At 48.4% G+C, this 26,060-nt stretch overlaps 1 protein-coding gene across 1 annotated transcript in view; it reads right to left on the bottom strand.

Moving 5' to 3' along the window:
* The window catches only part of LHX2 (LIM homeobox 2), a 58,823-nt gene extending 48,294 nt beyond the window's left edge, over positions 1-10,529 (bottom strand). The window contains exon 1 of the mRNA XM_082208957.1: positions 5,522-10,529. Within this exon, the coding sequence (XP_082065083.1) occupies positions 5,522-5,767 (246 nt within the window). The 5' untranslated portion in view covers positions 5,768-10,529. The remainder of the gene's footprint in view (positions 1-5,521) is intronic.
* Positions 10,530-26,060: the final 15,531 nt, after the last annotated feature.

Below are 26,060 nucleotides of genomic sequence, written 5' to 3'. Positions count from 1 at the left end.
GGGCAACGGATCGGTGCCTTTTGCAAAAGAAAGGGAGATATGGATTCCTGGGGAAGAGAAGGCAAAAAAAGAAAAGAAAAAAAAATAACTTAGGCGGGATTGTGCGTGTTCCCGATACTTGTAGCACAGCTAATTTTAAAATAAATAAATAAGTCAGCAAAAATCAACCACATTCCCACCCTCTCTGGTCAGACGCGAGTAGCCCCGGCAGAGAGAGGAGGAGGCAGGTCCGCCGGCCGATTCAGCTGCTCCGCTACTGCTGCCCCGCGGAGGAGCCTCGCTAGCGGAATCCGCAGGAGACCTTTGGGGTCTCGTTGGGTTGCCGCCCGATTTCACAGCACCGCCTTTTCCTCCCCTCTAAGGGCCGCAGTCGAGACTGATCATCGCAACAAATCTGCAGAGGATTTAAAACGCCTTGTCTCGCCAGGCAGCCCGCGCTGCTGGGATCCAGGAGGAAGAGGTGCGTTGGGGATGGGGCTGTGCGCCCCCCCCCCCGTTTGGCTCTCCTTTACAAAGCAGCCGAAAGAAGCTACTCGCCCAAGCCTCTGCCTCAGCCCCGAGCGGACGGGGTGGGGGTGGATGGGGTGGGGTGGGGGTCTTAAAGGGGGAATTGCCTTCCTCTCCTCATCCCTCTCCTCCCGTCCCCCTCTATCCCAGGCCCCACCGGGCTTCTCCATCCTGACAGTGGGGCACCCCCCCCTCTCTGCTTTCTCCACCTGGCTGCCAACCTAACCCAACCTTAGAATTAAAAAATGAATAAAATAAATAAATTTACGAGTTCCGCGTGAACCAATCGGAGAGGTCCGGAGGGCTGGGGCTCGGTTTTGGCTGGCTGGTGGGCTGCGTAAATATTGTGGCACAAGGAGGTGGGGGGTGAGGGGGCGGGAAGCGGCCCTTCAGCAGAAGCCTAGGCAGGCAGGCAGGCAGGGGGCTAGACAGACAGGTGCCTGCCTGCCTCAGGTACGAGAGAAGAAGGCGAGCGAGGCAGGCAGCTTCCAGGTGTGGAGCAGGCAAATGGAAGGCCAATGGACGCCCGGGAAGAGGTCTTCTTTAGGTGGCCGAAGGGCAAATGTCAGGGCCGGCGATTGAGGAAGGGTCTTGGCCCAGGATCTATCTGGGGCGGGGGTTGCAGGATTAGGTGGAGGGGGTGGCGGAGAGGGGGTCGCTGCTGCGCTTTCACTTCTCCTGAAGGAGCTGGAGGAGCACCGGCCCCAGTCCGCAAGGTCTCCTGCGCAAACCTTATTGACAAAATAAATGGAGGGGGGCCACACAAATATACCCCTCTCTCATCTCCTTTATTCCTTTTCTCCTGACACCCTTTTATTAGGGTGCGCTTTGCCTTGTGGATCTCTAAGCAGAAGCTTTGTTCACCCTTCCTGTCGGTTTATTTACATATATTTTAGATATAAAGCAATATTTCTGTTTGTTCTTCGTTTTCGTTTGGCTGCGGAATCACGATTATAGCCCTCAGTTCGGAACAAATAAAACCCAATATCGAGGTGTTAAATGGCGTGATTGGTTTAGAAGGATTTTTACCATTACAAATAACATTTTGTTTTGTTTTCGCCGCTCTTCCCTCCGCCCAATAATCATATAAATTATCTCCCCCGTTTTCTGTCGAAGAGGGGCCTCTTATCGAAGGTCCTCCTCTGTCGCCTTCAGCCGAGAAACCTCGCAGCCCCCGCCGGGTGGGAAACGGAAGGCGAAGGCCGCCTGGGGGGGAGGGGAGGCTCTGGCACCGCAGGCGGGTTGATGGGGATGGGGTCAACAACTGCACTGGGCCGAGTAGGGCTCGCCCCACCCCCGCCACGCACCACTTTTTCTAGCCCATGCTGCCCACTCTCGATTTAATGCACTGAAATTGCGGGCCAAAAGGCGCCAACCGATCCAGGACATCTTCCCCGATTCCCCTTCCATTATCTCTCTCTCTCTCTCTCTCCCAAGATCACCTGGCCATTGCATATTTATTCTCCATTTCCCCCAAACTGCCCCAATTGGAGCCTTCACCCATTACAAACCGGTGGCTGACCCACCCTGCCCCAACTTCGCTTCTTCCTCTACGTCACACTCGCCGTCCTCCAACCCGCCCCCCCCCGCCCCAGCAATACCAGCAGCGTCTCTCCATCAGGAGCCCAGGAGCCTTCGACGGCAGTGCAGGGTCGTTCCCCAGGACTGGGGAGGGGGCAACCCGAAGGAAAAATATTGCCGAGGCAACGAGGGACCAAGTTGCCAGAGATCTTTGCAGGGAGCGCAGTTTCCCACCCCCACCCCCGCCACCTCTCTCTCTCTCTCTCTGCTCCCCGCACCCCAAGTTCTGACGCTGGCCCAGCGCGCTCACTTCTGTCTCGCAAGGAGCAATTAGCGGTTCTTTTAATTAATGAGCCATCCTCCGAACGGCGCAAAAACAGTTCTGGCAGCCACCGGCTCCTTCCGCTTAAACGGAGGCGAAGAGCTGCTCAAAGATGAGAAACAGGAGACTGAGAAGGCGAAGGGAGAAGAGGAGCCGGCCAAGGTGGGAGCCGCCACGTGGACCTTCGCGCGCCTGGGTCCGTCTCCGCGGCGAAGAAGGCCGGGGCAGACTGTGGCCAGAGAGAGTGAAAGGGGAGGGGGTGCGTTAACAAGCCTCCCCGGGAAAGGGGCCTCCCCGAGCGCAGCAGGCTGATGGAGACCCTCCTGCCCCGAGGTCGGAACCTTCTCGTCGAGGCCGGCAGGGACTGCTGGGTTTGGGAGCCCTCCTGATGGCCCCTTAGCGGTTCGCGTGCGTTTGGGGAGCCGAAAGAACAACGCGGGGAAGGGCTTTCTCCGGGTAGGGAAAAGCGGTCTGGATCCAGCTCGCCCCTCCCGCGTTTCTTTACTGCCAGCTTCTCTCACACCCACTGAAGTTATTTCAAAAATGATCTCTCTCTCCCTCTATCTCTTTCTCTCTGGTGAAGAAGGGAGCAAAAAATGTTTTTCAGTAGGGGCTTTCGTCAGAAATACTGTTTTCAGCTCCCTGTCCCCCGCGGCTCAGGAACTAAGGAACGCGCGCGCACGCTCCGTCCCGAGCACAAGCGATGCACAGCCTCCTCGGGCGGCGGCTGCAGGGGAACCATCCCGAGTTGCGGTCTCCTCCTGCGAGGTGGGAGAGTTCTTCGAGAGAGCGCCCCCCCCCGCGCGCCCTGCCCTTTTCACACAACCACACGGGCGCCTTCCTCTAGGTTCGTGGTCGACGGGCCCAGTCAACCCTTCCTCTCCCGAAGCAGGTCCTCTCGCAGGCCACCCAAATAGGAGCCAACTCCTAGGGGCCGAGATCCCTTTGCCCCCTCAGTAAAATATTTGAGCCCCCCCCAAAAAAAGTTAATGGGCATTGGCATTCAAATAGTGGGTGTGTGCAGTGCCATGTGATTGATTATGCGAGGCGGAGCTTACCTGCCCCCCCATTTCATTTAAGTTGGCACCCCTGCTTCTTAGACTGGGCAAGGGAACCCCTTTCCTGTCCCGGATCCCCACTGGGATACGGGTTGGCGCATGCCCACGTTACAAAAGCGACAACATGGTCAAGAGGACTGAGAGTCAAGGGATGCCCCCTCCCGCGCAGATTCCTTCCTCGGCCACGCCCGTCTCTCCCGCCCCGCCCCGCCCCTCTCGTCTCGCGGTCCCTTCGCAACCACATTTCTAATTATTTTAACGAGGAAGCTTGGCAGGTGTTCCGGTCGCGTTATTCTTCTCCCACCCCCACCAGTAGCACTTGCAACGCCGGCGCGTCCCTATATCTCTGAGTAATGTGACGGGGGGGGCTCCGGAGGCAGGACGGCTCCCCACTTCATCCCCCTTGCGTATTTGGGGGAATCAGAACCCAGCAGCGCCGGATCAGTACCCACCGGCTGCCCCACAACCTTCGGCTGGAAGCTTGAGCTCGGCAACATGGTCCTTCGGGGTGGGGGCTCGGTGTTTCCAAAAGTGCCCCGCGGCAGGCTGGCCGGGCCACGGGCCCTCAGAGGCGCGCGAGGCCGGGCAGCGAAGCGAGGGCGTCTGCAGGCAGCAGCCTCACAACCAAATTGGCCTGTTCTGACTCCCGCTTCCAGAGCCTCCCGTCCCTTCGAGATAAGTTGACTAAAAGCGCTGCAACAGCGTCAAGTGGAGGAGAAAAGGAGCCGAGATCTTCCTCCTCGCCTCGTGTCTTATTTTCTTCCTTTCCCTCTCGCTCGCTCCTTCCTTTCCACGCCAGGTCTGTGCTGAGTGGGCTCAGTGAGCGCGCGGAGTTGAGTGGGGAGCCCCGGCAAGGGCACCTCCGTATCCTGCGCCCTCTCCCTCGGCCCCAAGCCCTCCTTCCCCGCCTCTACCCCGCTCCCTGCCTTCCGCGGAAAGCAGCCAGCTGCCCTCATTAGAGTCTCTGGGCAGGCGGGCAATCCCCTCGGGGCATTCCTCTCCCTCCCCAATCACTTCCTTGCGAGTAAATGGTCCCGGAGTGGGCTGGGACCTGTACCTTCGGAAGTCAGCTCCGAAGGAGGCAAGCGGAGGATTTCCATCCAATGAATCGAGTGAGGAGGGGAGTTTGCGAGAGGACCCCTCCCTGAACAAAATAAAAACACCGCCACGCCGGTGCCAAAATACAAAGGGGGGGGGGCGTCGGCGGATTAGCTGCTCCAAAGGCCCTTCAGGGCTTCTGTCCCTCCAGAAGCGGAGTTTTGCAAAACCGCCACCCGCCGCTCACACACAAAACGGAAGCACGCGGAACTCGCTATAGGGACCTAATCTTAAAGCATTATTTAGATGCTGAGAAAAATCCAAATTTTGGGGGTGGGGTGGGCGTGGAAAGGAGAGGAGAGGGAGCGTGGTCGAAGTGCGTGGAAGCCGTATAGAAGCGAAGCAAACACGGAAACCGCGACTTTCGCGCTATCTTGGTTGGGAGCACAAAGGTGCCTCTTTCTGGCAGGGACCAGGAGGCGACCAGGGGGGCCCGGACCGCAACATACCGCGCGCCTCCTGGGCGGCTAATCCTACCCCGGTGAGATCGGCACTGCAGGGAACAAAACCGAAGGCAGATAAGAAAGATTGAGCGGGAGGGAGGGAGGGAGGCAGCGGCACAAGAAAACAGCTCTGATGGGCTGGACGTCAGATTAGGAGGCAAGGAAACCTCTCCCGGCCTGGCTGGAAAAGCACTTGCCCCGGAGGAAGAGGAGGAGGTCGAGGCAGAGGGGGAGCACCTGCCCTGCTGGATACCTAGGGGTCCCATCCCTACCCCCACGCCCGCAGCCTGGAAGACGACCACAACAACAACAACCATCGCCACAACTGTCAGTTATTTCTTCCCTATTCTATGGAAACCAGCCCCCTGCCAGAGGCCCGTCAGGTGGTCGGAGGGAAAAGAAGAAGGTGAAAAAGCAGGACACGAAGGAAGGAATGAAATCCCACGAAAGAGGGAACAAGAGAGAGAGGGAGGAGGAGGAGGAGAAGGAGCGGGGACAGAAAGGAGGAGAACATCCTCGTTTGCTCTGCTTGGGAGGCGGCGCGCCGTCGGCAGCGAGGGAGCCGAACCTACCCCGGCGGAGGAGGCACTGAGCCCCAGCGCGGCAGCGTCCGGCCCCTCCTCTCTCTCTCCCCCCGGCGGGGTGCCCACAACGAAGCGGCCCACGGGTGACTCGGGACCAGCATGCGCCGAGGAGCAGCAGTTATGCGGGCGGCGGCGGGGCACCAGCAGCGCCAGGCGTCCTGGCTGGCAGGAGGCACATCCACCCCGCAGGCAGGCGGGGAGCAGTGCAAGGGGGAGGGGGCGCCGCCTGACCATTTCCCCTCCCTTCCCGACGCGCACCTGAGCGCCGCCTTACCTGCCGCCGCCGCCTCCTGCAGTCGCTGGACGATCAGGAGCCGCGGATCCAGCTCTATGGCCCAGATGCGGAGGTCGCGCCCGCCCCGACGGGACGCACAGTGGGGGAGACGGGGCGTGTGCGCGCAGCTCTTTCGCCCGCCTGCGCGCCCGGAGCGTGGCTGGAGGACCTGGGGGGGGCGAGCCCCACCTTCAGCTTAGGGTGAGGAGATCCCTGCCAAGCGTCAAAGCCAGCGGGGGTTCGGAAGCTGCCGGCCTCTGCTCATTCCCCCCCCCACCTCCCACCCATTTGCCCAACGCAGCTGGAGCTTTGAAGACGGAGAAGAGGTCTGGCAAGGAAGGAGGTTCTAAAGATGGGGAACAGGAGAGGGGTGATGAGGAGAGGGAGTAGGAAGACCCCAGCGTCCCCTGTTTGTTAGGGGGTCATTGCCGCCAATAAGTTCAGGCTGCAGAACTGAAATCCCGGCATCAGCAGAGTTGGGAAAATATAAGTAACCCACGGAATTCTTTGCCGTTGGATGTTAAGAGTTGTAGGAGATCCAGAAAGAACAGACAAGTCGAATATTTCCTGTTTGCTAGAATGGACACTCTGCTGAATGTGGGCCCAGCCGGGATGACTCACTGTCAACCCTGGGGGAGCTGCTTCCCCTGGGCGCAGCCAGGTAGGCAGTGCCTTTTTCCTAAAAAAAAGATTTTTTTAAGGGTCCTCTCATTTTCCTACTCATATTGAAATACTGCCCCTCAATGAGGCCAAACTTAGATTCACAAAATGTTTAGGGGTATGCATACACCTGCGCCCCCCCAGAAAAAAGCACTGCAGGTTGGGATGGGTATCACTCATATAAAAGTTACATCCATGTAAGTACCATGGAGTCTTTTGACCTCAGGCTCAACAACTAGCTGCATCTCTGGAGATGAAGTCAGAGAGTAGGAGAGCAAGAGAGAGAGATGGTGATGTTGCCAGACTTTTATAGGGATGATAGGAACTGCAGTCTAAGGACATATGGAGGACCATAAGTTCCCCAGTAGAAGAAGGGTCACTTGCTTCAAATCTGGCTTCTGAGCATCTCAGAGTCCCTTGGCTGCAAGACGAGAGAAAACTTTGGGCTGATCCATCCCAATGGTTCTTAATCTTATGAGGGTGTGTGCATGTGCATGCAATAATATGCAGTTACTAGCACCTGCCTTCAGGACCCACAAGTATCATTTCCATGTTAATTGGAATATGGAACATTCTTGGGCTTGATGATCGAACGGTTGGTGGTTCGAATCTGCACGACGGGGTGAGCTCCCGTTGCTCTGTCTCAGCTTCTGCCAACCTAGCAGTTTGAAAGCATACCAGTGCAAGTAGATAAATAGGTACCGCTGCAGCGGGAAGGTAAACGGTGTTTCCATGCGCTCTGGCTTTTGTCACTGTCCTCTGTGCACCAGAAGCAGTTTAGTCCTGCTGGCCACATGACCCGGAAAGCTGTCTGTGGAGAAATGCCAGCTGCCTTGGCCTGAAAAGCAAGATGAGCGCTGCAACCCCATAGTCCCCTATGACTAGACTTAACCGTCCAGGGGTCCTTTATGTTTACTTTTACCTTCAGGCTCTGGCTCACCTCTCCACTTTCAGCCCTACTGTGTGTCACCAATTGGGAAACAGAAAAGCAAAACACAGTTGTGTTTTGCTCTTGAGAATGGTCCAGACTGTGCCCACAATGGGGACTCAGGAAGCCATTTTTTAAGGCATTGCAGAAAGAGGGAAAGGGATAGCGTAGATACAGGATTCCAGGTTCAGTCCCTCATGGCATTTCCAGGTAGGGCTGGGAGATAGTCCTTGTCTGAAACCCTGGACAGCTGCTGGTGGTCAATGTAGATCAATACGGAACTAAATGGATCATTGGGTCTGACTCAGTAAAAGGCAGCTTCTTATGTCTCCTATGTAAACAGAGCATTCAATATGTTTAAAAAGCGAAGGTCTTCTCCAGAGTCAGCCCAAGACATTTCACTGCCTGGGATGAAGGACGAATTGCCCCACCACAACCATTCCTCATACAGCAGCTGACAGGGGTGGCAGATGAATCTGTGCAAACAATACAATGTCCTGCACTGCACCTGAAGGCAGCACCATCCTGGTGCTTCCTGCCCCCTGGCATCTGCTGCCTGAGGCAGCTGTCTCACTTCGTCTAACGGTGGACCAGGCCCAGCTTATCTCAGGATACACAAAAATAGATAGCACCAGGGTTTGATGGAATGCATCAACTCTAGGGCGATTCAATACATGCCCACATATTGGACACATCAAAAAACTGATATTAAAAACTGGGAACTAGGATCTTTTCTGTGGAACCAATTAATGATGATTTATGAGCATGCAAAACCTTCCAATGTTTCACTGACCACAACGTTCAAAAGCTCATGAACGTGGGGTACTTCCACACAACTGTTTATTATGGGCTTTGTGCTGCTTGTGTAATGTCAACACAACATCAAAATGCATATTCGTATTTTGTACCTGTTTTTGTACCTGGATTCACTGTATTGAAGCAAGAACACACTGCAGGATAAATGATAAATCTGGATTAAATGGGGAAAATAAGCATGGAATGGTATTTGATGAGGACTTTTGTCCTGAAGGGGACTGCACAAAAGTTTAACCCCTGAGCAGCCCCAGATTGGTAAAAAAAAAACCGCCATGTACAAGCATCCTTAGGTATGATTGTCTACACACACATACACCCCCCCACCCCCTGGTCATTTCCATGCTTCCTCTCTGCTAGGCTTTGGAAACAACTGTTAGTATATGGAGTCTGTGTGCAGCCCCAGGAGCCTTTCGGATGGGCTTTCTGTGTATGTGTCTTAATGAATAGAGTAGAATATGGTATGTCATGGGGGTGGGGAGGGGGTGTGTATGAATTCAACAGTGCTTAGCTTATTTTGTTAATGTGGTTAATTTTATCTTAAAGATTATTACTGCTGCTGTACTTTGTGAATCCTATGATATGACTTTCGTTATAATAGTATATTTTTGTATTTGTTTAGTTAATAATGTTTTGTAGATTTAAACTGTTTTACTGATTATTGGTTAATTATTCTATGTGATTTACATTGTGTTTGTGATGTTCTATTATGTTCTTGTTATTTATTGTTTGTAAGCTGCTTTGCAATTCATGTGAATGAAAAGAAGCATAGAAATGCAATCAATCAATCAATCAAACCAACCAACCAACCAACCAACCAACCAACCAACCAACCAACCACTTCTGCTAGGTGGAAACAAGGTCTTCCTAGACATCAGTGATAGAGCTTTGCACCCTAAGGTGTCTCCTTGAACATAAGAAGCCCCAACTTTGCTCCACTTCATCTCTGCTTGATTGGTTGCCTTTGGCCTTTGCCCCAAGGGAACACCATCTTCCTCCTGGCAGGTCCCAAACCTACCAGAAACTGTGCTGCCAAGCTTTTGCTTCAGGACCAGGGCTGAGATCATCCATTTTCCCCCTCTTCTGCCTTTGGATTTTAGACAAATCACTATTCAAAGCTGATCCCATTTTGATAGACCACCAGGCACCAGTCAAGCCCACCAGAGCCTCATCCTGGAGACATTTTAAAATATCAAAGTGTACCAGAAGCTACAGCTTGATAAGCGAACACTCTGGGACTGCCTGACATTTTTAAGTTGTCTTATATATATAATGTTTGGGGGTACTCTCATTTTTCTTCTCATATTGAAATACTGCCCCTCAATGAGGCCACACTTAGATTCACAAAATGTTTAGGGGTATGTGTACCCCAGGGTCCCCCCAGAAAAAAGCACTGTATATAACCAATTCAATATAAACACATGTGTATATTGCCAAAGTCTCAATACAGCTGCCTATTAAAATATATTGAAGGGTGTGTTGGATGCAGAAATGCAGTTCCTTGTTAGAAGGGAAGGACATTTTCACTTTTTCTTTTTCATTCCCTGTTGCAGCAATGCTCCAGAACTAACCTGTATTTCAAATGCTAGCCTGCGTGGACCCTGAACTCCTCGCACCCCCAGTTTAAATAGCTCATGTGGGGAGGGGGGGAGAGATGTTTGCTTGTAAGGTCCTTCCCCCAGCAGACAAGTGTCTGTAGAAACGATTCAATCATCTCATAGATGGCGCACTTAAAATATGTGGGTGATTAAGAGCGGAACCTCCACCATCAAGAGCAGAATACCTCCAATTATCAAATGGTGGGGACATAGAAAGAGAGGTTAGTAATTTCCCATCATGTCTTGATGGATTCTCTTGGGCAGCCCATTGCCAGTGTGGGATATTTAACATGCAGTCAAACCAACAATTTATGTTTTGCTAGATAGGCACATGTTAGGAGCTGATGCTCACAGATTTTTCCTGTAAGCTTGCTAGAGAGGACTCTGTGAGAGACACTCCCACGGTGCCCTGACAGAGGGAGGGCATAGCTATATGTTCTCCTATCTGCCTGGGCACACTCTCTTACTCTTCCCATCTCTTTCTACCCTGCCAGCAATGTGAGAACACCTGAAAAGTCTGAGCTCCAAGCTAGACTTATACTTAACTGAAGTACCATTTTAAGCCTGCCTAAACAAAGCTGCTGTACAGGGATGCCAACTTGAATAAAATATTGTGGGGGCCCAGGTAAGCCCTGCCACACATGATCAGCCACATGGCGCAGTGCATGCACACCATTTGAATGGGAATGCCCATCAACACGGCCCCTAAGAGTTGGCTTCTCTGCTGCTGTATCTATTACTGTTCAACAAGGATGCTGAGTGAGTAAATGTTATTTTTACATTTTACAAGACTGTGTGGTTATTGTTTTAAGGCGAAGAAAAGGAGGAAATACCAAGAAAACCCTGTCTTAATGCATGCTGGAATACTTAAACTAAAAGTCTAAAACTGGCCTATCCAAGCTTCCTTCTAAGCGGCAAAGGGATGCACTCACAACCTGAGGAAAGGTATCTATTTATTAGATAATATTTAATAAATATACCCTCTCCTTGTATCTATTCACATCCCAACAGCCAGAGACACAGATGAACTAGAATAACTTTTGGTCTAACTGGATCTGCCCTTATTACCATCTCATAAAATCCAGGTGGCCACAGATCACTTTGTGATCTGGGGGTGGCGCAGCAGATGTTTCATGCGCAGACAGTTTGGTTCCCCCTCAATCCCTCTCGTCTAGTAATTTTTAGGGATCAGTGAAGGCCCTGAGAGGAGTTTCTCAAGAAGGGGATTTAGTATTGTTGTCAACGGGTCGTTGTTGAGAGATCGCAAGCAGTGCGTCTTTGCAACATTTGTGTTTGCGTTTCTAAAACTTGTCAGATGTCCTCTCACAAGAGTAAATTTGGGAGGTGGCGGAATACGGGCTGGCATTTTGATGCTGCAATTTTATTTTATTTTTTTTTAAGATGAACGAACGAGCAGCAGCCACCCCATAATATTGGGACTGCCCTGAAAAGAAAGTAGATATGAGGGTATATGCAAGAGAGTAAACAAAAGCAATTTTCTTAAGTGAAACTGAAATGAATGCATGTTTTTTTGTGTGTGTGGTTTTTTGCAATTCACGTGTCTGTAATTGTGAATGCAATAGCCAGCGCCAGCGTTCCATCCTGCGATGGCTCTCGCGTCCTTTTTAACCTGTATTGCTAGCATTCACACGTACTAGGAAGTACAATACAGCCTGAGCCGTTCTTTCAATTCCCAAATTATCATATGCTCCCGTCTTTATAACTGCTCTTTATGACAAAATTTCTATAGTTTATCACTGATTCTTCCCTTACACCTCAGTTTCTGCATAAACTGTGGTTCGTTTGTAAATCAATTCGCCTCTTTCCTTATTTCATCTCCTTGCCAAAAACACAGCCCACAAATGGAGTTTCCTTTAAAAACAAGGCCCCTCCTCCCACCCACTCTTTTTGGCACGCTTGAAGTGAACAGATCCATGCACTTAAATTAGACTGTCTCCCCCCCCCCCATTTATTACTAATACAATCCTCTTAACTGTGATTTATTTGTTAAACAAAGTGCCATAATCCGTCACTTATTCATCTTAATTTCAACAAAATTAAAGTCGTCGCTGTTATGCTACACCTAATTGCGCTGGCAATGAAACAAACGGAGATGTTAATCAAAATAAATTGAAGATAAACAATAAAATCATTAAATCTTTGCAGCAGTAAGTGTAACTAATCAGTTTTGACTTGAAGCAACCGAACACAAATAATGAATCTGTCAGCAAAGACGCGCTCATTAAATAAAGCCACGTTCACTGGGGTCCAGAAGACCGCCTGCACCAGGCAGCCCCCTGTGACCCCCCCCCCGCCCCTCCCTCCCCGCACAGGCGCTGCCAGGGAAGCGAGCGGGGCATCGGGAGGCAAGCAGGACCCTCGGTCGCGGTTGCAATCCATACAGTTCTGTCTCGGGCAGACAGCGGCTGACGAAGGATGCTCAGTACACAGGCATGGATCATCTTTGGCCTTGTGGTACTACTGCACGGGAAACAGCGGAGGCGGCGAGGAGGGTATAAAAGCAGCACTCAGCGCGCTTCTGCTGCGCTAGAATCGCTAGCATTACCAAGCACAGCGAAGAGGCTTGTGGCTCCTTAACGACTAAAGAAAAAGAAGATTTATTTATGTAAGAAGAATCTGCGGACTAGAATCTGCTTAATCAGATGCATGAAGAATAAACCTCAGTTGGCTCAGAAATATGGATAGGCAATGGGTACAGGAATGGCGGCAGTATGTTTGGGGGTGGGTGGGGGTGTAAACTGTTGGGGGCTAAATGTCAATGGGATGCAAAAAGTATACTGTGTGCCAAGTGGGAAATTATATGCATTGTTTAAGATAAGAAAAGCATTTTCTATTACAGGGTTAATCATCAGAGAACATGTGTGTTTCTAAGGTGAAGCAAAACTGGGTGCTGCTGCTGCCACAGCCCAGCACAACACCCCCCCTGGAAATTGTGATGAAGCATTTTTTGCAGCCCTTTAAGGGCATCCCACAATGCTGCAACACACATTTTTGCCATCCTTGCAACCCCCTAATTAATGAGGCTGGCATTATCATCTATATATATGATCCAAAGGCACAATCTTCGGGCACAGACCAGAACCTCCCTGGAGGTTGAGCAGGGCTGGGTTGGTTGGTGCCCGGATGGGAGACCCGGAAAGCCTTGAATTCCATGATGGGAGAAGTAAATGAGAACAAAATCCCATGTCCCAGATGGGGACTCCTGAGGCTGAGAGTGTTAGGGCTTGCCTAGAAGCCACCTAGGGCTAATGCATTCAGATGCTGGGAATATTGCATTAGCTTTCCTGGCTATAATGCCAGAGCTCCTGTTTTCTAATGCTGCAGTAATAGTTGTTGTTGTTGTTGTTGTTACCCTTCCCATCTGGGTGGGTTTCCCTAGCCACTATGGGCGGCTTCCAACAGAATATTAAAATACAATAATCTATTAAACAGTTGCATTATGGAACTGTGGCTCCTTGACTGATATACTGACATGCCACACTAAATTTCATCCATACAGCCAACTAGAGCACAAGACCACAACACAACTGGAAAGTTTTAAATACCCACACAACAGATTGTCAAGAACATAAGGAGCGTCCTCTGGGTCAAACCCTCAGCCACTGCTGTTCAGAGATATCCTGCGTCTTGAACATGGAGGTTCTGCTAAGCCACAGGTGAGGAGAATGTGGCCTTCCAGTTGTTGCTGGAAGGCAACTCCCATCCTGCCTGATCCTTATAAGCTCTGCATGGCAAAGTTCTTAACCTTAGCCAAGACTTGAGGTCAATCTTCAACCTTATTCCTCCTGCGGCTCTGGTCCCTTGTTGTTTGCACCACTCACATGTATAGGGCAATAATTCTTCTAGTGACCCAGTTAACACCCAGCTTTGGTGGGGTCATGGTGAAGAAAAGGAGTAAAACAGGACCCAAATATTTGAGAAGCCTGTCACTTTGGTCCAGGGTACCTCGGAGGTTGCCTGAAATCTCCTCCCCCAGCTTGATCACTGAGATAATCTGCAGGGCTGCCGTTGGTCATACCCTGAGTTGGCGAGGCTCATTTGTAAACAACAATAAATTGACCCTTTAGTCCAGTCCTGTAGAATATGTTGCCAATTGAAATTCAGCAGGAACCTTCTGTGCCAACTTAAAAACAACAACAAAACCTGCTGAAAACTTTTCTATTCTGCCAGTCCTATGCAAGCAATTAAACACACAACCTTCCACAAATTATTTTTGTACTGGCATTCATCCAAAGATCACAAGGTAGTTTACAACAAAAACACACACAACATACATAACACAATAGTGTAAACAAAACAAAACCTGTCTGACAGACATTTAAAAGGCCATGGGTGGTTAATTTATGTCTGTTTTAAACTTCTTTTGTGGTTTTTATGGTTTTATTGCTGTAAACAGCTTCAGTATATTTTTTTATGACACGGCAATATGCAAATACTTTTTACAAACAAACAAACAAACAAAGCAGTGTCACATTGGCTACTTCCAGGCCCCATTCCCCCCCCCCAAGCTGGCATTAGAGAGGAATCGAACAAAGACAACCAGCTGATACCAGGCTGTCAGGCAGCCTTCTCCAACATGGCCACCTCCAGTTTTTTTAATACTCCAGCTCCCATCAGCCCCAGGAAGCATTGCCCCATGGCCAGGGATGATGGGAGTTGTGAGTCCAAAATATGTAGGGCATGTTAGGTTAGTAGAAGCCTGGCATTAGGTTTCCATGTGAGCCACTCAGACTCTGAGCAAAGGAGCCAGTCTCTGTGTGATGCACTTACTAGGATAGGTAGAAATAAAAAAAATTCCTTCCTGTAGCACCTTAAAGACCAACTAAGTTAGTTCTTGGTATAAGCTTTCGTGTGCATGCACACTTCTTCAGATACACTGAAACAGAAGTTGCCAGATCCTTCTATATATAGAGAAGGTAGGGAGGGGTATTACTCAGAAGGGTGGTGGGAATGGGAGATTGGCAGATAGCTGAGATGAGCCTGATGAGCCTGTTGACGACTCTTAACGACTGTAAGTAGGTCTTACAGGAAAAGGCAAGGGGTGAGAAGGTGAGAAGTGGCTTAGTCATGTATAATGAGATAAGAATCCAATGTCTCTGTTCAGACCAGGTGTCTCCATAGTTTTAAGTTTGGTAATGAGTTGCAATTCAGCAGCTTCTCTTTCCAGTCTATTTCTGAAATTCCTTTGTAGTAAAACAGCTACTTTGAGATCTTGTATAGAATGTCCTGGGAGATTGAAGTGTTCTCCTACTGGTTTCTCTGTTTTGTGATTCTTGATGTCAGATTTATGTCCGTTTATTCTTTGGCGTAAGGTTTGGCCTGTTTGTCCAATATAGAGAGCTGAAGGACACTGTTGGCATTTGATGGCATACACAATGTTAGACGATGAGCAATTAAATAGTCCCGAGATGGTATGTGTGATGTTGTTGGGGCCAGTAATGGTGTTGTCCGGGTGTATGTGGCAGCAACACCATTACTGGCCCCCAATAGTTAGTTAGCTGGAACAAAGAACTTTCCTCCTACAGGAGCCAACTCTTGGGGCCAAGGGACCTTTGGCCACCCCCAATAAAATATTTGAGCCCACTCCTAAGTTGATGGGCATTGCCATTCAAATGGTGAAGTGCACCACGTCATGTGATTGATTATATGTATTTCCTATAACAAACCTTTTTCTTTTTCCAGACCAGATTGCAGCCAAGGCAAGCCAGATTATTCCACCAAAATATTCAATACATAGTCAGCTCCAAGCTGTGTGCTAACTCTGCAAAGCAATTCAACAACAACAAAGGGGGGGGGGATAACAGGAGACTACAAAGATGCAACTCTGCCCGAATCCATGGAGAGATGTTCCCAGTAAAGTGTAGACAAGACTGGGCCACCAGAGCTCTCCGAACTTTTCATTTCAGTGACACACTTTTTGGACACACATCATTTCATGACACAGTAATTCAGTTTTACTAGCAAACCAGAGGTTAAACAAACCCCTTTCCAGCCCCAGGATGAGCAGGGGGAGCGTTCACACAACACACCTACACAAAGCAGCTGACACACTAACATGTCACAACACACAGCTTGGAAAGCTCTGGGTTGGATGGACAACTCTATGATTCTATGATTCTATGATTCTATGATTCTATGATTCTATGACAAAGAGCCTGACCTGCTTTAAGGCAGCTTCCCACGTACAATGAGGCACGTGCCTCAAGCAAAGAAGAGGCTGCTGGGGTTGTGTTGTGGGTACTGATGTGTGTTTTCAGTGGATTTATAGTGCACTGTAGTGCAAAAAATAGATGGAGAAAAGTTTTCCTCCCTCTTTCATAACAGTAGAACTTGTGGACATGGAACGAAACTGAATGTTGGGAGATTCTGGACAGTGCAGAGTTAAACTATGGAACTCCCTCCAGGCAGTAATGGCCACCAACCTAGACAACGTTAAAAGAGGATTAGACAAATTCACAGAGGAGGAGAGAGCTATCAATAGCTACCAGTCAATATGGTTGTGCTCTGCATCCACAGCTGGAGGCACCAATGCTTCTGAAGACCAGTTGTGGCTGGAAGCAAGAGGAGAGGAGTGTGTTGGTCTTGTGCTCAGGTCTTGCTTGAGAGTTTCCTACAGGCAACTGGTTGGCTAGCAGGCTCTTCTTATGTTCTTATCTCCGTCTGCACCCCTCCTGCTCTCTATACCATCCCCCGAAATGCCTCCTTAATGATATCACATCACACACATTCTCATCTGACTTCCATGGTGGCCTGGTGTGACTGGGGACTGGGTAGAGTGAAAGAAAAGTGATGATGCAGTAATGGTCGGTCCTAAGGTGTGTGTGTGGCCTGCAATGGAAACTACCTAAGGAAGGTGTCAGGTGCACTTCTGTAATAATCTCAGTTGACGCCTTACAAGTGTCAGGGAACAAGCACACAGGTTCTACAGACGGAGATCTCAGCAGTATCCTGATATGTAGAGGAGATACAGAGATACCCTCCCACTAGAAACTTCTGTCAGCGCAGGACCCATGCTGCATTCCAAAGTGGCTTTGATACAGGAGCAGTCAAACTGCCTATGACTGTCTTTTGCCCCCACGAGGAACGAGGCCATGGCCAGCTTGGGGAAGGGCATGGACGGCATCTTCTATCCGTGGGCTGTTAGGCTGCTGAATGAAAAGATAACAACAGGGCAACTGACTTTCGGGTTTGGTGCGTCAGGAAACGAGGAGAATTAAGACTAAGAGAGCTGAGTGGGGGATGCACGTGTAATCTCACTGTATACAAGTTGTACAAGTGACAATAAAGTATTTCAATTTTAATTCAATTTCAATCAATTTCAATTCAATTCCTTTCATTTTCCATGATAAGTTGTCCTGCTCCTGTTGATGATACTCTGAACGACCCTCCCCCCGATTCAAGAGGTGACCCCCCCCCACCTGCCACACCAGGCCGTGTGTTGCGACTGCTGCCGCTCCTTTCATTTAAGGTTCCTCCGAGCTGTTTCTGTGAATCTGCTTATATACAGCTTCCATGCTGAGCCAAAGGTTTTTTAATTTCCTTGCTCTAGACTTTAGGGTCTTTTTAACTAGCTTCCGCTGGTCCCGTCCCCCACCCCCAGCAATCCCTCCCCTGAGGTTTTTGAACATAACTACATTGTGGTCAGTTTTAGTTAGTGTGTCTGCTTGAGTTACAGCACAGATCAACTCCCAGGTGATTTCTGAAACATCGTTTGAAGGAGAATCTCTTGCCTCAATGCCCCAGTACAGGAAGCCCCCCTCTTTTTTCCCCTTCCAAAAAGGGAACTATTTTAAAGTGTCAGGGCAGATAAAAAGAAACCCGTCCTTTGAGTGGGCCATATTTAAACTATGGAACTCTCTGCTACAGGAGGCAGTGGTGGCCACCGACTTGGAGGGCTTTAAAAGAGGACTGGACAAATTCATGGAGGAGAAAAAGGCTATCGATAAGCCAATATGGCCATGCTCTGCTTTCACAGTTGGCAGCAGCAGTGCTACTGAATACCAGTTGCTGGAAAGAATAGGAGGGAAGAGGGCGCTGGTGCTTTGGCCCCTGCTTGTGTGGGCACCTGGTTGGTCACTGTGAGAACAGGCTGCTGGACTAGATGGGCCCCCTTTGGCCTGATCCAGCAGCCAGGCTCTTCTTCTGTTCCAAATTCTCTGTTTGAGCCAAGGCAGTAGAATCATAGAATCAAAGAGTTGGAAGAGACCACAAAGGCCATCGAGTCCAACCCCCAGTATGCTGCTAGAGAACAATAACAAGGAGGGAGTCACCGAAGCACTCAAGTTCTGCGTGCAGGATTCCCATTTGGGCACATGGTTGGTCACTGTGGGGACAGGATTCCGGACAAGGTGGACCACTGGCCTGATCTAGTGGGCGCTTCTTTGGCTCTTATGTGTTAATAAATCACATATTTGCAGCTCCTAGGCATGTAAATCAATATCTGCCTCTGCATGGCCCAGGAGTAAAGAAGTTTCAGTGTCAGTCCCTCCTGTACGGACTGGCTGCAAGCGTTGCCAAAGATGCTCTGAATTACTTCCCTTACAATTGTCAGATATCTGAAGAATAATGCAATTTGCCTGAGACCTCCTGAGTCATCAAGTCATCACCATCCCCTTGAAGCCATTTCCCGGGGTACATGCAGCCCCTACTTTGATGAAGCTAAGCACATCTGGGTCTTTTCAGTGCCTGGATGGGTGAACTCAGGCCTAGGAAGCACAGGGATACTGTTTCGGGTTCCATGATGGAAGAAAGGCAGTATATTAATGTTACAAAATCAACAAATAAATAATTTCCCCTTCCCTGCTTTGAATTTCTGACTGGAAGCCCCTCAGGGCAGGGACCTTTCCCCTTATATCTTGTAAAGCACTTAGATGGCCCATAGATGGTGCTATTTAAATAGTCTGCTTCTGGAAGGGACTAGTCCAGTGATGGCTGTTCTTGGATTAAAGGGAACCATGACCTTCCAAGTTTGCCTAGCTGTCCTGCTGCCTTGTGGAGTGACTGTCTGCCAAACTCATCTAATCAATATTTATCTAACCTGGTCTTTAAACAAACTCATACAAGGTACTAGCCATGCCCTCTAGGTATTTAAGAAACCTAAATTACAATTTGGGCAAATTCTCCATTTAATAGTAACAAAAAAGAATTTGCATAGCAACAACCTACTGCTTTTCATGTGTGATGTCAGAAATATTTACAAGAACCCTGTAAGACTGGCTAGTATATTGTCCCCCTGTTGCAGATCCAGGATTGAAGCTGCAAGAAAAGGACTGTGTAGTGAGCTCATGTCTGAGACAAGATCTGAACCCGAGATTTAGTGGTGGACCTGCTCACTCACACAGCTACAACATTGCACCAATACTCTTTAGAAAGAAAAGTTTCTGCTCTAACACCAGCGGAAATTGTTGTCTATAAACAGTTATGTAGTAGTAAAATAATAGCCACGCCCCCAAACAGCCTGTAGCCACATATTGAAGGAGAGTTTTATTTTGTTTTTTAAAGGCAGGCAACTGTGTTGGTCCATCTCTCTCTCTCTCTCTCTCTCTCTCTCTCTCTCTCTCTCTCTCACACACACACACACACACACACACACACACACCAAAAAGCAGCAATACATAGCATAACACCCAATTTATTACAATTGGCATGACTTTGTGTCCTGTACAGAGCATTCCGGAAGTCAGCTCTATTTAACAGGGGTATTTACTTCTGACTGCATAGGTTCCACCTATGGAAAACACACTGAGACTTAATGAAAGATCTTCAGCCAGCTGAAATGCAACCTTTAGCTTTTAGTTAGAAGTGCAAACAATTTTGCAAAGAGGTATCTAAAGGATCCTCCTTTGCTGGTGGTTTTTAAACAGGTTGGGTGGTCATCTGTCAGGGATTGTTTAGTTGTGGTTACCGATTTTCAGGGGTTTGGACTAGATGACCTTTGGGGGTACCTTAAAACTCTACAGTTTTGTGATTCTTGAATTCTAGGAGGAGGTGGAACCACCAACACCCAGCAAAAGCTTCAGGTTCAAACCTAGTTGCAATGACTATTTAAGCTGCCAATATCATTATATAAGACCAATTAATTTGACAGTATAGCTACATTTGTATCATAAAACAACAACAATTTCATTATTTATACCCTGCCCATCTGGCTGGCTTGCCCCAGTAACATTAATTTTGGACAGTAAACATCCGTTTATTTAGTAGTATTTTATAATTTCCATAAAAATTAAATTTCAGTACTACTGCAAAACAATAAAGCACATGCACCCCTCCTCACTGCCTCATCCTCTTGGCACCTGCTGCCTGAGATATTCTGAGTGATTGTAGGACCAGGAGACGTGTGTGACCAGGTGACCTGTATCCCTGCACTCTCTGCTGCCTATTTGTTGCTTAAAGTTGATGGGCAGCTTCAAGACCTTTCAAGTCTCCTGATAATTATTGAGACTGGACTTGGGTGGGCCTTCAGATGTGTGTGGGAGATTTATGCAGCTAAACATAACTGTGCATAATTGTCTGTAATAAAAAGTTTAAGGATCACTAGTGAAGACTCAGATTGGTCATGACCCATCAGATTCGAGAGGGGGGAAATAAGGGTTGTTTCCTCTCTCTCTCTCTCTCTCTCTCTCTCTCTCTCTCTCCACACACACACACACACACACACATTTTTATTTGAACCATGTAATTGTACAAGACGTATGAGGCTGGGGCTTTAGACTCAGACAGCGTGTTTGAGACTAACGTCTGTATTGTGAAACTAAGAATATCTTACCTGTGGCGTTTCTGCTGAATCATTGAATGATGCATGAGTTAAGACCTCTGCTGTAAGTAAAGCATTTAAACTTACTTAAGGTCATTTTTTGTTCATAGAAAAATGGAAAATCTTACTGTGAATTTCTATTCCTGGTATTCCTGGAGGGCAGTCCTCATATGAGATGGCTCCTCCTCTCTTGCAGGTAGGTCCGGTCCAATTTGAATCCTCCTGGGGGAGGGGCTATCCTGCCCTCTCCAGACCGGCTGGCAGAGAAGAAGAAGAAGAAGAAGAGTTTGGATTTGATATCAAAGCGGCTCACATTCTCCTTTCCCTTCCTCCGCCACAACAAACACTCTGTGAGGTGAGTGGGGCTGAGAGACTTCAGAGAAGTGTGAATGGCCCAAGGTCACCCAGCAGCTGCATGTGGAGGAGCGGAGGCGCGAACCCGGTTCCCCAGATTACGAGACTACCGCTCTTAACCACTACACCACACTTTATTTATTTATTTATTACATTTGTATATACCACCGTATACCCGTAGATCACATGGCGGTTCACAACATGAAATTACAATATAAAAAACACAAAATACACAATAAACATAAAAACCAAGAATCCCCACTCCCTCGGCACTCCCAAGGGCCTTCTGACAGTTCCCTCACTGCAAGAAGCTGCATTACAGGGAACCAGGCAGAGGGCCTTCTCGGTAGTGGCACCCGCCCTGTGGAACGCCCTTCCAGCAGATGTCAAAGAGAACAACAACTACCAGACTTTTAGAAGACATCTGAAGGCAGCCCTGTTTAGGGAAGCTTTTAATGTTTGACGGACTACTGTATTTTAATATTTTGTTGGAAGCCTCCTAGAGTGGGTGGGGAAACCCAGCCTGATGGGCGGGGTATAAATATTACTACTACTACTACTACTACTACTACTACTACTACTATTAAAAAGGGCATTAGATGTCAATCAGCCAAAGGCCTAGTTAAAGAGGAACATTTTTGCCTGGCGCCTAAAGGTGTATAATGAAGGCACCAGCTGAATCTCCCTGGGGAGAACATCCCATATATGGGGAGCCACTGCAGAAAGGCCCTGTTCTCATGTTGTCACCCTCCAGACATCTCATGGAGGAGACACACGAAAAAGTGCCTCAGAGAAGGATCTCAGGGTCCAGGTAGGTTCATGGGCATCTCCTGGTATTAAACCAGGTATTAAACCATGAGGAACTCCTACTATTGTAGATAAGATGGATCAGTGCTCTATCTCAGTAAAGGAAAGTTCCTGTGCCCCTAGGCCAGTGCTTCACACACAAGGCATGCTTTTAGCATACTGGATCTCTGCAGGTTTGACACATTTGTAGGTGGATTGGTAGCTGGTTAACTGATCGAACCCAAAGAGTACTCCTAAATGGTTCCTCATCATCCTGGAAAAAAGTGACAAGAGGGATGCCGCAGGGTTCTATCCTGGACCCGTTGCCAATCACAATCTTAATAAGTGACTTGGATGAAAGAATTGAGAGGATGCTCATCCAGTCTGCAAATGACACCAAACTGGGACAAATTCAACTGGACTTAACTGTCCAGGGGTCATTTACCTTTACCATGATTCTATGATTTTCAGCTCCATGTTTTTTTGAATTCAGGCTGTTAGCCATTCTTTTCTTTTGTAGTTTCCTACACACATGGAACTTCAGGATTAACTGGTATTCACCAGTTACCATACTTTTCTGTGTATAAGACTATATATATTTTTTTATTCCAAAATCGCTCAAAATTAGGGGTTGTCATACATGGGTAGTGCATTGTGGGGCCAAGGAATTGGTTGCTGCCATGAGTTGGAGATGGTTATTGGTGGCTGCTGCAAGGGCTGCTGTTGATTGGCTGTCGCTGTGGCAATTGGGCAGTCGATTTAATGCCTTTTTTTGTTATGGGACAGAGGATAGGTTGCTTTGGCAACGCGCGTGAGCAGCTTTGTCAGTCTGTCGGGTGAGTGTGGGGAATCTCCCCCCCCATTTTATTAATTTGGAGTCCCCCAAAATAGTGGGTGTTATACACGGGGGCGTGTTATACACCGAAAAGTACGGTATTTTCCAACAAAATTGATTACTTCTTCAAACAGAGGGTTTCCCTCTGACAGCCCTTCCAGAAGCAGACCCTCCTCTGTAAAGCAGGCAAGTCCCACCCACCCACTACTCTGCTAGCATCTAAACCCAGAGGCATGAACTGCTTATTGGATTTATGTTTATTATTGTACTGGGGGGGGGGGGGGTTGTAAACCATTTTGAGGTTTCTTCTATAATAAAGTGGTATATAAATTTTATGAAACAGATATTGACATTCTCACCTGAAAACAATATGGTTCCTACCATGGACAGAGGGGTAGTCATTGAGGCTGGTGGAACAAAAAGCATCTCTGGCCAGTCATTTGGCAGTGAGCAAAAGACTCTGTAGATTGAAAACAAAGTGTGTCTCCCGAAGAGGTGGGAAATGGCTGCATCTAAACTTTGGGTGCATCAAATGAGGAAATGGCTGTAGTGGAGAAAGGCAACAGTGCTGGACTGTTGCTGCATAAAGGTCTCCCTTAATTATGATCTGGTAGGAAACATTCTCAGGAGGCATGAGGGGCATGTTTGAGGTTGCTAAGCAATCCTGGTTGAGGCTTGTGAAGAAACATCAGGACCAAAAGACAAACCATTGTTTCTGGGCTCGAGGGCAGCTGATTAGAGGGGAGAAACTTAGCAGAAGTTGTAACTGGGAGGTTCTCTTGGGTATGAAAACAGCTGTACATTGTATGTCAGCACAGTAGAGATTTAAGGCTGGGAAAGGCTGGAGTACAGCACAGCATTAGGGGAAGATTGACTGGGAAACAAAGGGGAAGAACCGCAGCTCAGGGGCAGAACATCTGCTTTGCATGCAGAACATTCCGGGTTCAACTCCAGCAGTGCCAGGAAGAGCTGGGCAACACCCATTTCTGAAATCCTGGAGAGCTGCTGCCAGCCAGTGTGCAGACAATTCTGGGTGAGATGGACCAGCGGTCTGACTCAGTAAAAGGCAGCATCCTATGTCCTGGGTGAGGGGGCTTTGTGGCTCATGGATAGAGAATCTCTTTTTAAATCCCTGGAATCTTCAGGAAGAGGCCTTGTGTGGAAATCTGCCAGTCGGTGTAGTTGAAATTGAGCTACATGGACCGGTCTCAAAGGTGCATTACCTCTAATCCAGACCATAAGAAGACCCCTGCTAGACCAGGCCAAGATGTGCTTCTCAGCCTTGGGTCCCCTGCTGTTGTTGGACCACAACTACAACCATCCCTGGTCACTGGTTCTGCTAGCTAGGGATGATGGGAGTTGCAGTCCAAGAACGCTTGGAGCCCAAGTTTGAGGAACACTGAGCTAGTCTCATATTCCCAGCAGCAGCCCCTCAGAAGCTTTCAGGAAGCCCCAAGGAGAGCACAAAGGCAACAGCAGCCCCTCCAATCTCATTTACCCAGCATCTAGTACTCATGGTGTCTGCAGCAAAACAACTGAAAAAGTTACTGTATTGTTGGTTGAACCCAGGCTGTATATAGATGGTGGCAGTGCAAGAGTTTCTCTGAGAGGCCTTCAATACAGGCCTGCAGCAGGGTTTCTACTGCTTCCAAGAGAGGTGGCGGAGGGGCGAGTCTGCACCTGCCGGGACGGTGAACCGTAAATTCACCCTGCCTGAATGCACCACACACACACACACAAAATGTAAGGATAATCCAGAAAACTGGGAATTTCCTGACCTTTAATGTGCCTTAAAATTTGAGGTGGACCACAACACCCTTTCTAACGGTAAGAGTGGTTTGCATCAGATTGCCCTTTGTTTCTTGGTGGTTCACTCATTTGTCAATTCAAGAAGTGTTTTTAGTCTTGAGTATGTTGCTCTCTCCTGTATGTACAGCTCTATAGGAAGATTGTTTATACAGGAAACCCCACACACACACACACACACTTGTGTGCTATCGACTTGCACGCGGCCGCTTATATGCACACCACCGGGAAATAAATATATATAAAATTAAAATTAAAATAATAAAATAATAAAATCATGCCAGGAAATGGTGGGAGAGAGATGGAGTGTCCTTGTGGCTTGTGAGGAGACTCTCCCCAGAGCCTGAAGAGAACTTTAGATACAGCAGAGGAAGCTCCAAAGAGACTGGAGGCAAAGTGGGGCTTTGTTTATTCCGTTCAGCCTCCCCACCTAGCAGCTGACCTGATCGGTAGTGCAGCAGCAGCAGCAGCAGCAGCAGCAGGTTTTCCAGACATTCTCTAGCCTCTAGCTGGCTCCAGAGCTTTAACTCTAGTTGAAGAGAGAGTTGTGTAGAAAGACAGTGTGAGGGTAAGGTGGAGAAGTGGGGGGAATAGGCGTTTCGGGGCTTTTTTAGAGGGTGGCCCCAATTACGTGGTTTTCACTGGGAGACCAGAAACATAACCCCCACATTAGTGGGGAGATGCCTGTATCTATTTCTATATCTTCCTGTATACATAAAAATGTCATTGTGTAGCCCCATTGGAATATTTGTAGTGCCACATCACAATCCTGGATTTTCATGAAAAAATGGAATTGGCATGGCTTTTTCCCCAGCCGGAACTCACTGGAACTCAATTCTGGCACCTCTTAGCTGGGCACTATTGCCATTGTAAGAGAACAAGGGAGGCATTCGTGGTGAGTTCCGGCACCTCTTTTTCTAGAAAAATAGCACTGAGAATTCGGAAGGTGAAGAGTGAGCTTAGTTGTTGCACAGGGTGGGAATAGGAAGCTGTGCTGGCATCTATCTGTCTTGGGAGACAACAGAGGACTGCACACTTGGGGCTGAGGGCAGGCTTTTGGAAGGTTATAGTCCCTGCTGTGGCTTTAGAGACCAATGCGGAAGAGACATGTTTTGGTCATTTTTCTCTGGTTACTGCTGTGGACATGGGTGGCACTGTGGTCTAAACCACTGAGCCTCTTAGGCTTGCTGATTGATTGATTGAATGAATGGTTGGTGGTTCGAATCCCCGCGACAGGGTGAGCTCCCATTGCTCTCTCCCAGCTTCTGCTAACCTAGCAGTGTGAAAGCACACCAGTGCAAGTAGATAATCTGCTAGGGCCAGATTTAGGTTTTATGAGGCCCTAAACTAATGAAGGTAATGGGGCCCTTTATATCTTCCAGCTGTCCTTTGTCAACAACAAAATGTCACTGTTTTTTGTGTTGATTATATGGTAATTTATGGACCTAATAGGTATCTAAAGCCATGTTATTTGTTTTTTATCTTATATTTTGGAAATGTACATCCAGGTTTTGTCGCTTTAAATTTTGGGGGGGCTCCCAAGAAAGTGGGGCCCTAAGCTATAGCTTGTTTAGCTTATACGTAAATTCAGCACTGGGTACCGCTGCAGCGGGAAGGTAAACGGTGTTTCCGTACGCTCTGGTTTCTCTCACGGTGTTCTGTTGTTCTAGAAGCGGTTTAGTCCTGCTGGCCACAT

Source organism: Podarcis vaucheri (genome assembly GCF_965113315.1).
Source record: "Podarcis vaucheri genome assembly, chromosome: Z".
Taxonomy (NCBI): Eukaryota; Metazoa; Chordata; class Lepidosauria; order Squamata; family Lacertidae; genus Podarcis; species Podarcis vaucheri.
Note: the sequence above shows the minus strand (reverse complement) of the source record. Positions and strands in the feature narration are given on the sequence as shown.